We start from the raw sequence: 17,384 nt of genomic DNA, 5'->3' as shown, positions 1-17,384 counted from the left end.
TGCTGTACCGCAAAAATAATGAAGCGATTGAAAAAATAATAGAAACATAGTGATCTGGCATTTCCAACTTTATGATGCCATAAAAAAGCAGCCAACAAATGTTGGACTGTTTAATGACACTGGCACCTAGCAAATGTCACTGGGCTTTCACAAGGTCATGGAGACTCTGGTTGGGCCCAGGGATGCTGGCCAGACCCATCTTTGGAGCCCAGGAAGACTGTGGAATAGTGACAGACAGTAGGTGCCAGCTAACCCTTTATAGCACCTCATAGATGGCTGCACACAGCTGGGGACTCTGCGGCATGGAGGAGGCCAGGAGGAAAAAGTGAGACTGTTTCTTCTTACCGCATCCTATCAGAGGCAACTCTAAATATAAGATCCTTGTGGGCCCTCTCTGAGGAGGATGAGATTTCTTCTGATGACGATCAGCTGAAATTGTGTGCCGATACAACTGCTGCTGCCACAGTTGTGTGTGTATCTGATCTCTCACAGAGATCTGGAGGAAGGAGGATCTGGATCTGGAAGGAGGATCTGGAAGCTGCTGGAGGAAGGAGTGGTGTTTTGGTTACGAGAATGTGTGTGTGATTTGTTGCCTTTTTCCCTTTCTCCACCTCCTCCGAGGCAGCTAACCCGACTCTCATGAATTACATAATAGTTATCTAGACGTGTAGAGTTTCAGTTATGCCATTTTCAAGATGATTAATGGGAGTTGTGCAATTAAAGCTCTTGAGTTCTCTGGGAAAAAAGTCACAGTATCCTGATGTTTCAGTGAAAGTGTGTTGCTGCTGCGTCAGCACTGAGGATATTTTGGGGTCTTGTAAATGTCACTATTGGTTTTCATGTCCAAGAGTTGTCGTCATCAAACTTAGGAATGTTCTACAAAATAGTGCCTAGAACATGTGAATGCTGGAGAGGCCTCTTGAAATAGCTAGGAAAGTCTAACCTAGAATTGCTTCCTAAAGTCAGGTTAGACTTGGGTGAGAAAAAGTGTAATGCCCAAAACTGAGTGTTACATCCTTTTATGTCCTTTCAAACCATGGTAAAATTACAGATTTAAACTCAGTAGATTGTGTATAGGTATGTGTATGTGTGTTTATAATTTTTTTTGGTTTTATTGACAGTCTTAGTAGTTTTTAAGCCACAGTGTATATATGAACATGAACGTTCTATGGGAGCAGGAAAAGGAAGAAAAAAAATCTTGTGTTATATTGATTTTTTGTTTGAAAACACTTTTGATCTGTAGTAATAAAGAAATTAGGGATATTTCAGTGAAAATACATTTATAGATTTTTGCTTCTTTTTCCTCTTACTGGTAGGAAAAATTTCTCCCAGCTCTTATGTTGACCTAAGCTCCAAGCACTTATCCTTATGTTGATTGGATGAAGAAGTAGCAATTTACACCTAAAAAGTTAAGCTTTAAGTATTGATTTAATGTTGCTGTATTTTACTTCATGTTAAGTTTAGGAGACTAGAGATTAATTTCCCAGAAAAATAAGAGGAGAAATGATTCCTTTTTTCATGTTCTGTGGGGATGCTAAGCATTTGTTCCTGGTGTTACCTGAAAGTCCAGTGAGGAATTTAAAATAGATATTGTGTTTGTTTTAAAGAATATTTTCTTGCCTTTTTAGATGGCAAAACTGAAATAAGTACAAGGGTGCACCTATAATATGGCTTAGAGGGTCATAATATTTGAGAATAAAAAATGAATAGAAAAATTCCTGTTAATATGTCAGTATTATCTATTTACCATGTAGTGTATCATAGTATTTAAATATTGCAAATTGATGGTTCTGACTTACTAACAATGTATATACTGTAGTTGACCCTTGGAAACATAGGTTTGAATTGTGTAGGTGCACTTATATGTGGAGTTTTTTTCAATAAATACTGCTATAGTACCACAGTATCAGAAGCTGCTTGAATTTACAGATGCCAAACTCCCTATAAAGAAGGCCGACTGTAAGATTATATTCAGATTTTCAACTATGTTGAGGGAGGGGTTGCTGTCCCTGACAACCACCCCCTTACCAGACTCCCTGAGTTGTTCAGATGTCAACTCATTGAGATGTAGTATAGAATCCTATTTGTAAAACAAAAGAAAACAAATAAAGGATAACATCAAATCAGTGAAATCCCCCTGGAGACTAACAAAAAAATGAAGATATCTGCTTTGACTACTTTAGGGATTTCTTCAAGATGATAGTTCCATGCCCCTTTAAGTTTTATTCTGGAACTTCCTAAAAGGTCTCATGTGTTTTTTCAAGTAAAGCATGAAATAAAAATTTTAGTCATATATCTTAAGTTTCTTAAAATTGCCACAAAAGCAGTTTGAGTTAGTAATACATACACTGCTCTTGGAAATAGGTATACAATCGGGGTGAATATATATGTCTGTATATGCATAAGTACATTTGTTCACATGTATTCATTTTCATATGATTGAAAACAACGCTATGAAAGGCGTCCTCCAGAATTCCAGGTGGCAGTCAGAAATACTTTTCTGGGTTCTTTGGCTATAATTTATCTTTCTCAATAGCTTCTTTTTCAAAGTAGAGAGTATGTGTCTAGCTTTCAGTTTTTCTGAAAAGACTGTAGGGAAATAAAATCAAGAAAATGTGGCTTGTCCTTAAAAAAAATCAGCATCTTCAGTATTCCAGTTAACAAGTGAATGAATTGATATGACTGATATGATTTCAGAATGTATTTAGTCTTTGATAGACTATAGTCTTTGTTTTTATTTTTAATAAAATAATTTCATTTAAAACCCAAGCAAACAAATAGTAAAACTCACATATTCATACTTTGAAAGTTTTTAGAAGCTGCAGCTACTAGAATTTGGCAAAATTAAAAGGAATACCACCCCTTTAGAGTCATGTGTTGTAGTACAAATCAGTTATGTTTGAGGAAATTTCCGGAATAAAGAATTCTACCACTAAGTGTAAGAATGAAAATATTTAAAGCTACTAACACATAAGTTTAGGTTAGCTGTTTTAATTATGCTTGCCCCTTTTACTAACTGAATGCTCATCTCTCTCTAAATTCATATGTTGAAGCCCTGTCTCCAGTGTGGCTATATTTGGAGATGAGACTGGACCTCGAAGCAGGTAGTTGAGGGTAAGGTCCTAAATGTGGGGCCCTGGTCTGGAAGGATTGATGTCTTAATAAGAGACACCAGTGAGAATGCCCTCTGTGCATGCATGCACCAAGGAAAGGCTCGTGAGGAAATAATAAGGTGACCGCAAGCCAGGAGTAGAACTCGCACTGAAAACCAAATTGTCCAGAACCTTGGTCTTGGACTTCTAGCTTCCAGAACTGTGACAAAATATGTGTGTGTTCTTTAAACCACCCAGTCTATGGTATTTTGTTATAGTAACCTGAGCAGATTAATATAGCTTTCATTAAATTCCATTAGGTATAACGCAGTGCTTAACTCTCAACTGAAGATGGCTTTACCTTCCCCTGGCTCCCAGGGGTGTTTTGGCAATGTTGAGACAATTTTTGGCAATTACCAAGGGGTAATTTCGATGGTCATAACGGAGGGCAGGAGTGCTAGAGGCATCTGGCAGGCCAGGCCTGCTGCTAACAGCCCCACACTGAAGCTTATCTGGTTTCCAGTGTCAGTAATGCTGCGGTAGAGAAACCTTGAACTGCTTTTTAGGATGCATGTATTTTTTCAGCTGACACAGGTCCTTTATGGAAATGGGTGAATCATAAAGAGGTATACATAAGACCTATAATATCCTGTGTTTTAGTTGGAATTTATTGCCAATATTTGCAAAAGCCAGCAAACTAATTCCTAGAGCTAAACTTACATTCATTCACTTAAATGAAAAAAAAAAAAAAAGGCATTTAGCATATATATGTAAAATAAATTTAAAAATAAATATTATGAAGTAAATTTATTCACCCTTGTCTTAGAATTGATCATCGAAAAGCATGACAGAACCATAAAAACCATCATTTTGGTAAAGTGTGAAGCGGTATTTCTTGACTGCCACTCACTCTCCCACCTTGGCAGAATTTTTCTGAGTATTTATATTATCATAGCTGGAAAAAAAAAAGGTCGCTCAAAAACCAGTAACAGTTTTCAGTAGGAAGGTACCAAATTCTTTTGCCAGTGTTTCTGGCCAATATCTGAGCAATGAATATCTTTAGAAAGTGCTTCAAAACATTTGCATAACTCAGCTGTTGCAAAGAAAATATTAGTTTTAACAATTGAAATATCAGAAAACCAGTATTTCCAGTGAAAGTTGGAAAAGACTTTTGAGTGTTAGCTGGTATCCTTATAATTTTTTCATTGCTCCTTTCTTTTCAAAGTCTGCCCTAATATGACTCAGTAATTTTTAATCCTAAAACACAGTCACCATTTGGTAACTTAATGAGATGTCTTTTTGTATTCTGACCTCATAAGTCACTGTATTTCTTTTATTTTAGGTGGAAGAAGTGAAACTAAAAACAGGAAATTTGTTTTTCTGGTTTTCAAATATAATTTTGGTTTTTTTTGGTCTTATTAAGTTTGGCCAAGTTCCAAGTAAGATGTTTTATTTTTGATTGTTAGCAGGTTCTTAAATATTGAAAATAGCTGACAAATAGTTTTCTTATATCTCTAAATCGCCGCCTCTGTTTTATTCAGTTTTCTCTTTATTCTATAATTTATACCTCATTGTATACATCATATATCATTTTTAGGTATGTACTATATATGCTCATACTATGTATGTAATTATTTTAAAGTACACTTTATTAGTGGAGAAGGGAATGGCAAGCCACTCCAGTATTCTTCCCTGGAGAATCCCATGGACAGAGCCTGTAGGGCTATAGTCTGTGGGGTTGCAAAGAGTCAGACATGACTGAGCAACTAACATATACACACACACTTTATTAGACTATAATGTTTAAAAATTAATTAGGCATTTATTTTGAGGCTCATACACAATAGTGTACATCTTCTTTTTGGAATCACACTGTTTGTACTGATTTCAAAGAAAATCCTTCAATTCACAATTTAATAATTTGTGACTTCAGAAATTGAGGATTTGATGATTTGATCTCTCCATTGGCCTCAAATGATCTCTGATGACCATTATTGCTGTATATAGGCTTTTAAGACTTCAAGGGAAAGTTTTTTACTTTTTTTGAACAGGTTACTTTTATTTAAAGATGTAGAAAAATTATTAGAGGAAAATGGACTCATTCTGGATCAATATTTTATTGAACTTCCTTCATTTCCTTAAAATATACAGCATATGCATTAGAAGGATATCTTTGGAGTCTGTGTTGTTAACTTAGAAAAAGTCTCCTTGAATGGAGTCTAAGGTATTTACGATATAAGTTGTATAGCATCAACTGGCCAGCTCACTGAGAGAAAGATTTCAGTGCAATCAACAAAAGTAAACCACAGAAACATAGCATTGTGAGAAATGTATTAGAATGGCATTTTTTCTTAGTGGATATGCCAATACAGAATGATGATTAAGGGCAAGCTTATATTATAGATTTGATGACTGTCATGCGCTGTCATGGAGTTTTGCTACTTGTATTATTTTTAGTACTTCTAACAGATAGGGTGCTGGATTAGGCAGCTGCTTGTTATTGGGCTTCCCTTGTGACTCAGCTAGTAAAGAATTCGCCTGCAATGCGGGAGATATGGGTTCTATCCCTGGATTGGGAAGATCCCCTGGAGAAGGGAAAGGCAACCCACTCCAGTATTCTGGCCTGGAGAATTCCAGGGACAGAGGAGCCTGGCAGGCTATGGTCCATACAGTTGCAAAGAATCTGACGCCACTGAAGCAACTTACTTCCATTCTATCTGTAGCAATCAAAACTTTGCAAAAACTTATTCATGTTTTTGCAGTAATCCTGCAACCCAATTTATTGTATCGGAGTAAAATCTCTAATGATTTAGAGTTACAGCTCCTATACAAAAATTTGTGTATGTGAGCTGCTGCTAAGTCACTTCAGTCGGGTCCGACTCTGTGCGACCCCATAGACGGCAGCCCACCAGGCTCCCCCGTCCCTGGGACTCTCCAGGCAAGAACACTGGAGTGGGTTGCAATTTCCTTCTCCAATGCATGAAAGTGAAAAGGAAAGTGAAGTCGCTCAGGTCGTGTCTGACTCCTAGCAACCCCATGGACTGCAGCCCACCAGGCTCCTCCATCCATGGGATTTTCCAGGCAAGAGTACTGGAGTGGGGTGCCATTGCCTTCTTCAGTGTATGTGAGCAGAAGATACAGATTGATTTTCTGTTTTTAGATGGTTTAGAATATATTCTCAACACTATAGAGTTTAGGATGCCAAGTGCATCAAATCTGTACACAGATCTTCTTTCCTCCTTAGTGAAACTTGGAGGCCTCCTGTGACCTTTTCTTCTTTTATTGTGGCAAGCTTTATTTCTTGTGTGTTCAAATTACTGGCCTCTGAATAAAAACATCATTAGGTTAGTACAACTCAGAGTCAAAATTTGGTATGAGATCTAGTTTTTATTCTATTATCTTCATCGTCTCCAGAATGGAGTTACAGTAGAATTCATCTTTAAGCATTTAGTTAGAAATGTTCTTCATTCATTCTGCAAATGCTTATTGAGGTACAGGGCTGGGAACTTGAAGATGGATAAACCTGGAGAAGTACCAGTGTCATATTTACCTTAACTCTCCATAGAACGGTTGCCACTCACGGTTTTCCTCAGGACTTAGGCAATTCTCTAGAAGAGGATGTTTATTCTAACTTACTTTTGACCTTTTTATTTGTCAAACCACAATTATTCAGCAGCACAGTCAGCATTAAACAAGTTTTGACCTTCCTAAGGAGCTAAGTTTATCTAATATCCATTGCGGAGGCTACTCTGTTATTTTTTCCACAGATGTCAATGAAAAATTCACGTAGCTTTGCAGAATTGTAGTTTATAGTTTCCGGCTACATCAGAATAACCTGGAATACTGTTAAAATGCAGATCCCTGGACCCCCAGGTCTGTTGCCACAAACTCTGTGTGAAAGAGGCTAGGGAGTCTGCATACCTTTTCTACAAAATGTTCTCAGTTGATTCTTTGGGACACACATAGCTTTTTGAAAGGAAGGCTCCAATGCACTCAAATCAAGCTGAGCTTGGAAAGGGAGCCAGAGTAATAAACGTCGTGGAATGATATTTTTCCTGAGTACATGTAGTAAAGACAGAAGGCAAACCAAAGGGCCTGAGTTTTTATTAAAAGTTTTGAGATGCAGTGATACAGAACATATGGTGATTTGCACGTGGTTTCTTTCCTTTATTGTTTCAGTGTAGGCTGTGTTTGTAGGTTGGAGGGCCCTAGAGGTTTGTGCTCCAGGGAGGCCTTAGGGTGAAGAGAGGGGAAGACCAGTGTCCATGTTTGCCAGACTGCTTTCAGCGCCCAGGGCTGTCTCTGGGTTATTTATGGAATTTACAGAACTATAGAAGGTGATCCCAGTGAACTGACATTAACTGAGTGGATATAACCCAGCTTATCTGCACTTAAATAAGTCCAATCTTAGTAAGAAATATGATGTGGAGATACTGATAACCAGAATTTTTCTTAGAACCAAGTTATTCTTTGTACTGAAAAAGTAGATTTTCTCTAAAATACCCAAACTTGGATATTTCTGATATCAGACCATGTGTCATCCATGGTTGGCCAGTCATTCACCATGGTTTGTCTTGTGACTTGAAGCGTTGTTTTTGCGAAAGTTGTTTTGCATCCAGATGCTTTTAAACTAATAACATAGTCATGATCTCAACAGGTATCAGGCATGGTGATTTCCTATGGAATAAATCAGAGATATGTACATGGTACTTTACTTGTGAATGTATCGATAGCTGTGATTAATGGTATAAAAGTTACCTTCATGCCAGTATTTTGTTTTTCTGCTATTGTGTATACAGTTTAAAATGTGCTGGGGGTGGTGATAATAGCAGCTTTTGACCTTCCCCTTTTCCTTGAAGAGCGCTGGGCAGGGCCGAGGATGTGACATATACATTATCTTTTTTAATCTTCAAAATAAACTTTTGGTGTAGGTCATATAGGGTTTCCCTATATAGTGTAGGTTATATAGGGCCAGTGCAGAAGACAAAAGGGACATGGATTCGATCCCTGGGTAGGGAAGATCGCCTGGAGGAGGGCATGGCAACCCTCTCCAGTATTCTTGCCTGGAGAACCCCATGGACAGAGGAGCCTGGCGGGCCACAGTCCATAGGGTCGCAGAAGTTGGGCACTACTGAAGCAACTTAGCATACATGCCACGTGGGTTATATGGCGATTTTGAAATGAATGAAAAGCCCGAGGCTTAAGGAAGCGAGTTTTTTGTGCAGTTCATGTGGCTGATGACAGAGAGCTCGGCCTCGGCCCCACATCCTGAGACCCGTGATGTCCTTGCTGTTGACCACTTTTCTCTGCGGCCTCCTAACTTGAAATATTATTAGTAACACTTTATTACATGTGCTTGTTAACAGAGCAGGCAGTATCCTATGATATTCGCCTGTGGATAAACTTATTCCCAAAAACCTTAATCAAAATAAGCCAGAAATAGGTCATTAAAGTTAGAATTCTGCCATATTTTTCTCACAACATCAGTTTTCTGAGCCAGTTTACAGAACAAGGTCAAATTATGGTAAACAGATGGGTTTTTCTTAGAAAAATCAAAGAAAGCTCAAGAAGGTGGTTGATGGCTTCAATTAAGTCTTTTTTTTTTACCCTCACAAACAGTTCTAACTAAATTTATTGGTGAAAGAAATTATGAGGTAATAACTAAAGAGATGAGTTGCTATCAATACTGTATTGATATAAATGGGTCTGTCCCTAACAGTATTTCATAATACAGACTTTTATATATATTTTGATGAGAAAAATCATCCCAAAAGAAATGTATATTCATATTTATTATTTTATAGTAACTTATTTTGTTTCTCCATTTTATGCTACAAGTTTTTGAAGGGTGAACATATCTGTTTCTATTGTTTTACAATTCTTAGGTAATGCAGACTAGATTTATTGCTGAAAGATTAAAGGCTGCGTTTTTCACCAGTATTTCATTATACTTATTTATCTCTGTATTCAGCAGGAAATATGTAGGAATTTCCTCCCTTTCATCTATACATTTCTTAATATATCGGCTCATAAAGCTTAGTAGTAATTTTAACTTCTTATGAGATATATGTAAAGGTGTTTTACTGAAGATACGGTGTGCCTTGAATACTGTAAGTTCATTTCCTTACAACTCAGTACAAGTTAAAATAGATGGTAAAACTTCATGATTCTTTCGGGTTTTTAAAGTTAGCCAGGAGACGTCAAGGAAAGAGCCTAAAATTTTTATTTGATATTCTGTGTTAATATTACCCTAGCAGTTTGTAGATTTTTAAACTTGAATCTAGAAATATTAGTGCTAATATTTTAAATCAGGAGCTTCTCTAAGCTTGAAACTTTTTTGAAATGTCTTAATACCTCGCGTTGATAATACACTTGAGTGAATTCATTACTTATTCAAATGTGTTATCAAGTCATTGGATAATACATTGTGTGAAAGACTCATGGTAGATTCAAGTGATAGGTTTGTATTATTATGAATTTTTTTTAAGGTTTGTGGATTTTATCTTTTTAAGATGATGTTTTCTGCTTTCGTTACTTAGGGTCGTTGCTCCAGGGAGAACTGCAAATATCTTCATCCACCCCCACACTTAAAAACACAGTTGGAGATAAATGGGCGCAATAACTTGATTCAGCAGAAGAACATGGCCATGTTGGCCCAGCAAATGCAACTAGCCAATGCCATGATGCCTGGTGCCCCATTACAGCCCGTGGTAAGCATGCTCCTAGTTCTCACTCCTTAAGTTTGTCTTGTTGAATGCTTAGGTTCAGTGTTAAATTGGTGATCGCACTGGATCAAGTGAACACAGGGAACAATATCAGTTGCCTAGCATTTTCCAGCAAGACTATCAGTCAAACCCTGGAAGCAGTTTCCCTGGGAACAGTTTTTACATGGTGAAGTTAGTCATCATCTGGCTAGATCATGTGAAAATTGACATGATAGGATGTTTATCCCCTCAAGTTCTCTTCAAATCAAGTCCTGTGACTTGCAGATGTACCATGGTCTTTTTAAAAATGACCATTAAACTCATTACTATAGTCTAGATGCATTTTCAGGCTATCTTTTTAACACTAATAGTCATTTTGAAAATTGGTGTAAATCATCTTTAATTTTGAGTGTTTCCTTTCCCTCTCTCATTAAAGAGAATCTATATAGTTCTCTTTCTTGAAAAGGAGTCTTTGTTATTCTTTTAAACTTATTATGAATTGAAACTATTTGGTAGTTACAGATGCTAGGAAAATTCTGACAGTGGTGAATCCATATCATAGATCTGGAAGTCTCATCAGAGAACTAATCAGGAGAGGCAGAAACTCCATGGACTTTTTAGGGAAAAAAAGCTAAATTTTATAAATTCTAGGTGGTCACACAGATTTAATGTTTACTGAACAGTGTAGGTAGATAACCTATGATTCTGAGCATATTTATTTATTTGTTTGTTTGAATTTGGGGGGAGGGTGTATGTGACATATGACTTTAATAACCTTTACTCACACTTATCCACAAAAATGTAAGAGATTAATATCATAATTAAGTTGCAAAAGATGTTTTTATATTAATTTTGATATAGTAATTTTGTATTTAAATGCATGTTGAAATTTGTAATAATTGAAATATTCCTGTCACTGACTTATATGCAATATTATGGGGTCCTAGAAACGTGAAGACCCACGTTTTTCTGATATGGCAACTGTAGCATGTGTGCTAACTAATTTTTTTTCCTAATACATTTTAACACCTGAACTCAATGTAATTATTATTCTCTCTTAGAACTTAATGAACCAATCATTCCAAAAAAGAGGGGGGGATTGCATTTCGAGGTGGGAGGGATCTCCAAATCCAATCGGCAGTGATACCAATTATCAATACTATACAGTGGAGGTGAGAGAATGTTATAATTCTGTTTTCACTTGATATATTTTTTTCCATTGTTGGGAACTCAGTTAACAATATGATATCTTAAATTTGATTCTGTGACATCTGTTAATTTCACATGTCTGTGTGGATAGCATGAAGATTTCCATTTGGTTAAAAAAAAAAGTCTTCTCTTTCTCTCTAGTGTAAAATGTAGGACAAGAGTTCTCTTACACTTGACTCTCACATGGTTTCAAAGATGTGATAAATCCGTGGGGTGGCTGCTGCCTTAATTGATGTAAGATCTTTCCTTGGTGTGAGGTACTTTGTTCTGCTTAAACATGTAAAGCGTGCTTACTGGCAGGCTCCTCCCTCTCAGGGCCTGGAGCACCTCTGACATCAGCAAGTGTGGCTCCCAGACGACAAGGACAGGTCCCGGCAGAGAGCTCCTCTCTGTGGAGTCCTGGCTCGTCTCCTGAGGCAGTCCTTGAGTTTTACTCTCAAGGCCGTTCCAGGCTCATCACATGCGTAATCCTGTGACAGACTCTAAACAGCATTTCTGCTCGTGTCTTTGAAATACTATTAACAAAACATGTGTTGTTTATGAGATCACTAAATCGCAGGTTTCTGAAACCAGAAAAATTACCTCATTTTGTGGTGTTTTTGTTGGAAAATTCTCTGCTTAGACAAAGCATTTATTTTTATTAGTTGTGAGCCCATTCAGATTTTATGTTAATTTTCCTTGGTATGACTAGATTTGAATGTGGAATTACCCTTCTGCTAAAGGCATCCTGAGATCATAGTCTAAAAATAGGCTCCATTCAGAGTGACGTTTTTGTAATGAGTATAGAAGTCATTCTGATTATTCAATTTTGAAACATTGGGGCTTTTAATGACTGTGGAGAAGGCTTTACTCCAGGAAATATGCCTTCAAAACCCGACCTGAGACTCTCTGATCGTTCTTGTAGCAAGCCCTGTTTTGATGATGATAATCATATGGAGATTCAGAAATAAATGAGATGGTCATAACCGGCTGCTTACTGGAATTTTAGTGCTGAGCCTACAAACAGGAATTACAACAGGGCTGGAAGGTTAGGAAATATGGAAAAAGGTTGCCACTCAAAAGAAGATGGCCATTAGAATAGATGGTGGTGTACAGACATAGTTTAAACTTGGATCCAACCCACATAGTGGTGATATCAGAGGAGATAATACTGTGAGCAGGTTTGTAACCTAGGCAGTAACAGGAATGTCTTAAGTAGTGGCAGGGTTTTTAGTCAATTAGGTAAAGCATCGTAGTTCTCTGTGGCCAACCAGTGTGACCCCCAAACCATTACTGGGGGAAACATGAAAAGAGGAGGGAGCTATGAAGGTCTAATCAAATTCATAAGCATTTAGTGTTATTCCTGACATGTAGCAGAGATTTTAAAAAAATTGCTATTAAGTGAAAGAACTAATGAAGGAAGGAGTTTCCCAAACTTGGGAAAAACAGAAATTCACAGTAGTTTACCTACCCCAGACTCCAAAGGAATTGTAACTGGGAACCGGAACACCATCCAGAGACTTGCAGCACAGTATGAGGTAGTCGGGGACTTCATGAGGGTACTGTTGGGACCAGGAAATAGCTAGCATGCCTTTGAGTTTAGTTGCTCATTTTCTCACAAAGTTTGAGAGAACTAGGTCTACAAATTTTAAGATCTCCAGGACACGACACTGGACTGATCTTGGAAATGGTGGGATTTATAGGAGAGTTTCTTGTTTTCATGGACTTGATTATGTTGTAGTGAAATGTTCCAAACCATGAATCAGAAAGAGAACATAACATTGCGGGGTGGGGGGGGACAGTAATTACCGAACTCTGAGGGCATTTAAGGCGTTCAGCGCTTTCTGTGTCATAAATCCTCACCACCATGCTATAAGGCAGGGAGTATCATCCAGCTTTAGAGATGAAGACTCAGGGCTTCAGAGATCTACTAGTTTGCCCAAGTTACATAGCTAGGGAGTAGGAGGGCCACGGTTTTTACCCAGGCCGTTCGGGCTCTGGCGTCCAGGTTGTAGAAACACGAAGTGCAGACGTGTCACCAACCCACTCTGGGTCTTTGGTTGATTCATTAAAAATCCCTGACCTTCTTCAACATATAGTGAAAAGTTTAACAAGACATATTACTTGCAAGATCCTACCAACTATATAATTATTCCCATTTCGTAAGAAAACAAGTAGTTGAAAATAAGTAATTGAATCTGTGTGTCTACGTCCTTAAATTTATCATAGTAAATCATCAAATAATTGGTATTAATTGTGTTGTCATTTCTCAATCACTAATAAAAATGCAAATAGTTTGCTGTATGATTTTTGAAGATAAATAGAGGACCTAGAGTATTTAATTATCCAAATTAAAAAATAGTGATTTTGGATTTTTTTTTACCTAGGTAATACTTTTAAAGTAGATTTAAGAAATGGACAGAGAAGCCCGGCAGGCTAATAGAGTTATAAAGAGCTGGACATGACTGAGCAACTAACACACACACAATACTTTAAAAAATGCTATTACTTTGTCATGCACTCTCTGATACAAGGTAATCTAACAAGAAATTGCTAAGTAGCCAAAAACAGATTGCACCTAAGGTTTCACAACTTGGAGGCATCTCTTATATTTCTTTGGTCCATCCCAGAGAGATGCTTTTCAGAAATTCTGTCGATTCCAGGTTCTTGGCATTGCCCTTGAAGAGGTCTGCACCAGCAGCGTTTTGAGGGCTGTACCTGAGCTCCAGACGCCCCCAGCCACGCCCACTCCCATGACTTACCCTGTGCTCCCAAAGCTCGGCCTGGACTGTCCATAATTTCCCACGGTAGCTGCCCTGAAGGTACACACACTAGCCACTTAGAAGTGCAGAACTCATGTCGAATTCCCTATGCATTTCATGAATTCAAAGTAGCCTCAGTTCAGTTCAGTTCAGATGCTCAGTCATGTCCAACTCATTGTGACCCCATGGACTGCAGCACGCCAGGCTTCCCTGACCATCACCAACTCCCAGAGCCTACTCAAACTCATATCCATCGAGTCGGTGATGCCATCCAACCATTTTATCCTCTGTCATCCCGTTCTCCTCCTGCCTTCAATCTTTCCCATCATCAGGGTCTTTTCCAGTGAGTCAGTTCTTTGCATCAGGTGGCCAAAGTATTGGAGTTTAGCTTCAACATCAGGCCTTCCAATGAATATTCAGAGCTGATTTCTTTTAGGATTGGCTGGTTGGATCTCCTTGCAGTCCAAGGAACTCTCAAAGCATCAGTTCTTCGGTGCTCAGCTTTCTTAATAGTCCAACTCTCACATCTATACGTGACTACTGGAAAAACCATAGCCTTGACTAGATGGACCTTAGTTGGCAAAGTAATGACTCTGATTTTTAATATGCTGTCTAGGTTGGTCATAGCTTTTCTTCCAAGGAGTAAGCGTCTTTTAATTTCATGGCTTCAGTCACCATCTGCAGTGATTTTGGAGCCCAAGAAAGTAAAGTCTGTCACTGTTTCCATTGTTTCTCCATCTGTTTGCCATGAAGTGATGGGACCAGATGCCATGATCTTAGTTTTCTGAATGTTGAGTTTTAAGTCAGCCTTTTCACTCTCCTCTTTCACTTTCATCAAGAGGCTCTTTAGTTCTTCTTCCCTTTCTGCCATAAGGGTGGTGTCATCTATATTTCTGAGGTTATTGATATTTCTCCCAGCAATCTTGATTCCAGCTTTTGCTTCATCCAGCCCGGCATTTCATATGATGTACTCTGCGTATAAGTTGAATAAGCAGGGTGACAATATACAGCCTTTTCGTATTCCTTTTCCAATTTGGAACCAGTCTGTTGTTCCATGTCCAGTTCTAACTATTGCTTCTTAGGGACAGAGAGGTTCAGAGTTACTGGATTTAGCTAAAGTCTTAGAAGCTCCTTTGCTGTTCCTGTCACCTTGCCTTTGCTGTCACTTCATGTCCAAGCATTTTTTGTCAGCTGGTTGCTGAAAGCTTTGAAGTTGTCATTTGTCACACTTCCAGGAACACCTAGAAATTCTTAAATTGTTTTTTAGTGCTTTACTTTCTAGTTTATCCAACTAGCGGTTGAGATAAGGCTGCTTTATCCCCAAGTACTTCTGGTAAAATGTTTCCGGGTCAGTCACCCTGAGCCTTATTGCATCCAACCTGCCCGTCTTACTGCCTGATTATGTCAAGGAGCCTCTGCTTCTTCAAGCAGCTGGAGAAGGGGCCCTGAATCTTAGGCACCAGCCCGTGTTTGTTAATATCTTTCTGTGTGGAGGACTAGAAGTGGGTCTGCTTTTTTAAGTATTTATTACTTCAGGAGAACGTGCTTGAAGGATAATGTGAAATTCAGAATAAAGGAAGTGGTCATATGATTTGTCCAGTCAGCAAGTCAGTCTAGAAGCGGAGTTTAAAACAGTATTTCTCACTTTATTCCAGTCATGTGCTACCTTCTTACAAAAAAATACACTGTGATGTGAATTTGTTGATAATTCCCATTAGCTTTTGGCTCTGTGTTTACATGCAAAATAATTGTTTAGAGACTGTTTATAGCTTTTGTACAGGGTTGTACCTACCCAGAAACATGGCTCTGTACACCTTGATTGTGAGCTGTTAATTTTTTAAAAAGGTTTGTTCTTCCCTGCTTAAAAGTTTGATCTTCACAAACACACACACGCATACATACCCATAAAATCTAGAAAACTCTTGACTTAAAATTTGTGTTCTCTATCCCAGAACATACTGATTATGTATTATCTATTTTGTATACTCCCTCCATTTTATTAAAAATAGCAAACATTGTATGCAAACACTGTTTCACAGAGTGTTTAAAATAAAATAAATTAGGAACCCCATGATATTTGCAAGATTACAGCATGGTAACAGTATGTTAATGAAGCTTAGTTCAATATAAAAAAAAAGTGACACTTGAAAATAAATGTTAAACAAGCATAGTAAAGAAATTAATGATTAAAATTTGAGATTGGGAGAAAATAACACTAAATCTAAGTGTTCCGATATGTGTACTAGAAAATATTTAATGTATTTGCTAGTTAGTTTTTGTGGCAGAGAAAAACAGCAAATCCATAAATATATTGGTTAAGCAAATATTTGTAGAGACGTGTATAGATGCCACATGCTGGATATATTAGTAGACAAACACAGCGTGTGAGACTCTGAGAGCCCAGGCAGAAGAGATGGTTAAGTGAACACACTTTAGTGATCAGCACTGGATTCTGGTGATGAGGAGTTATGTAGGGACTGAAGGCAGGAACATTCCTTTCATCGTTGGAGCTGTGGATGAACCAGGACAAACACCAAGAGAAAGAGTCCTGATTCTTGGAGCCTCGTTAGTTAGTAAGCATTTGGGCTTGGCAGGATCAGCCTCTGTTGTGGAGGGAAACCCATGTTCAGAAGCAGAGAGCCGTAAGGAAACATGTGTCCTTAGAGACCTCATACGGACTCTGAAGACTGGACCCCTTTCTGGTTTTAAATGGTAGAAGACCTCATGGTACATGGAATCGGACTTCCCCAGGAGCTTAAAAAAATACTGTTGCCTAGAAAATTCTGATGAATGGAGCGTTTATTTAATCAGGGCATCCTGGGCTTCAGGTTGTCCGGGTGATTCTGGGGGGCAGCCAACATTGAGAATCTGGTTTCAGAACCGCCTGGAATCAGACACACCGATGTGCAAGTCACAGGTGTCCATGCTGTCCTTTGTGACCGTACACACATAGTCTCTGTGGACCCTTTCCCTTATTTGCTAAATGGAACTAATAATATCCACCTGATAAGGCTGTAGTTTATTCACCCTTTCATTCATTCATTCTTTCACTCAAACACTTATTCAATGTGTATTTATTGAATGCCTGTTGTATACGAGACATCATTTTCAGTTCTGGGGACTTAATAGTGAACTAAATGTGTCTCCCCTCCTCCTTGACACAGAAGCAGTGGAGGTTTTGCTTTTGTTTGCTCCAAGGAATTTATTTTCTACTATTATGAGGATTAAATATAATAACACAGGTAAAGCACTTAGCACAATACCTGGCACAAAATAAATAGAATTATTGTAATAATCATGTTTGCACACATTTAACTAGGGTCCTAATGTGAAATTGAATAATGTTTTCATTCATAATAAAGCCTGATTACCTTTAATGGAATCAAATGTCTCATTTAAAACAAACAAATGATTAGCCCATAAATGCACCAACATTAGTAAGATTGCCGTTTGTTTTTCTCTGCTGAGGGTATTCACTGGCAAAAAAGGCAATCATAAAGCAACCTTCCTTACGCCTTCTGGGAACAAAGATATCTGTAAATCATTATAACAAGGATGTAGTCAGGATCAAATGCACCAGTTACATAATTACACATTTTTCTGTGGATGCTTAGGAGAAAACAGGATGCTACTTGATA

At 38.0% G+C, this 17,384-nt stretch overlaps 1 protein-coding gene across 35 annotated transcripts in view; it reads left to right on the top strand.

Moving 5' to 3' along the window:
- Positions 1 to 17,384, top strand: part of MBNL1 (muscleblind like splicing regulator 1) — a 209,848-nt gene that overhangs the window by 158,558 nt on the left and 33,906 nt on the right. For all 35 annotated transcript variants that reach the window (XR_006270424.1, XR_006270423.1, XM_043473960.1 and 32 more), the window contains one exon: positions 9,632 to 9,802. Coding sequence is in view for 33 of the 35 variants with exons in the window: in XM_043473960.1 (XP_043329895.1) it covers positions 9,632 to 9,802 (171 nt within the window). In the remaining 2 variants the exon portion in view is untranslated. The remainder of the gene's footprint in view (positions 1 to 9,631; positions 9,803 to 17,384) is intronic.

The sequence above is a fragment of the Cervus canadensis genome, chromosome 7, assembly GCF_019320065.1.
Source record: "Cervus canadensis isolate Bull #8, Minnesota chromosome 7, ASM1932006v1, whole genome shotgun sequence".
Taxonomy (NCBI): Eukaryota; Metazoa; Chordata; class Mammalia; order Artiodactyla; family Cervidae; genus Cervus; species Cervus canadensis.
This window is presented reverse-complemented; position numbering and strand designations above follow the sequence as displayed.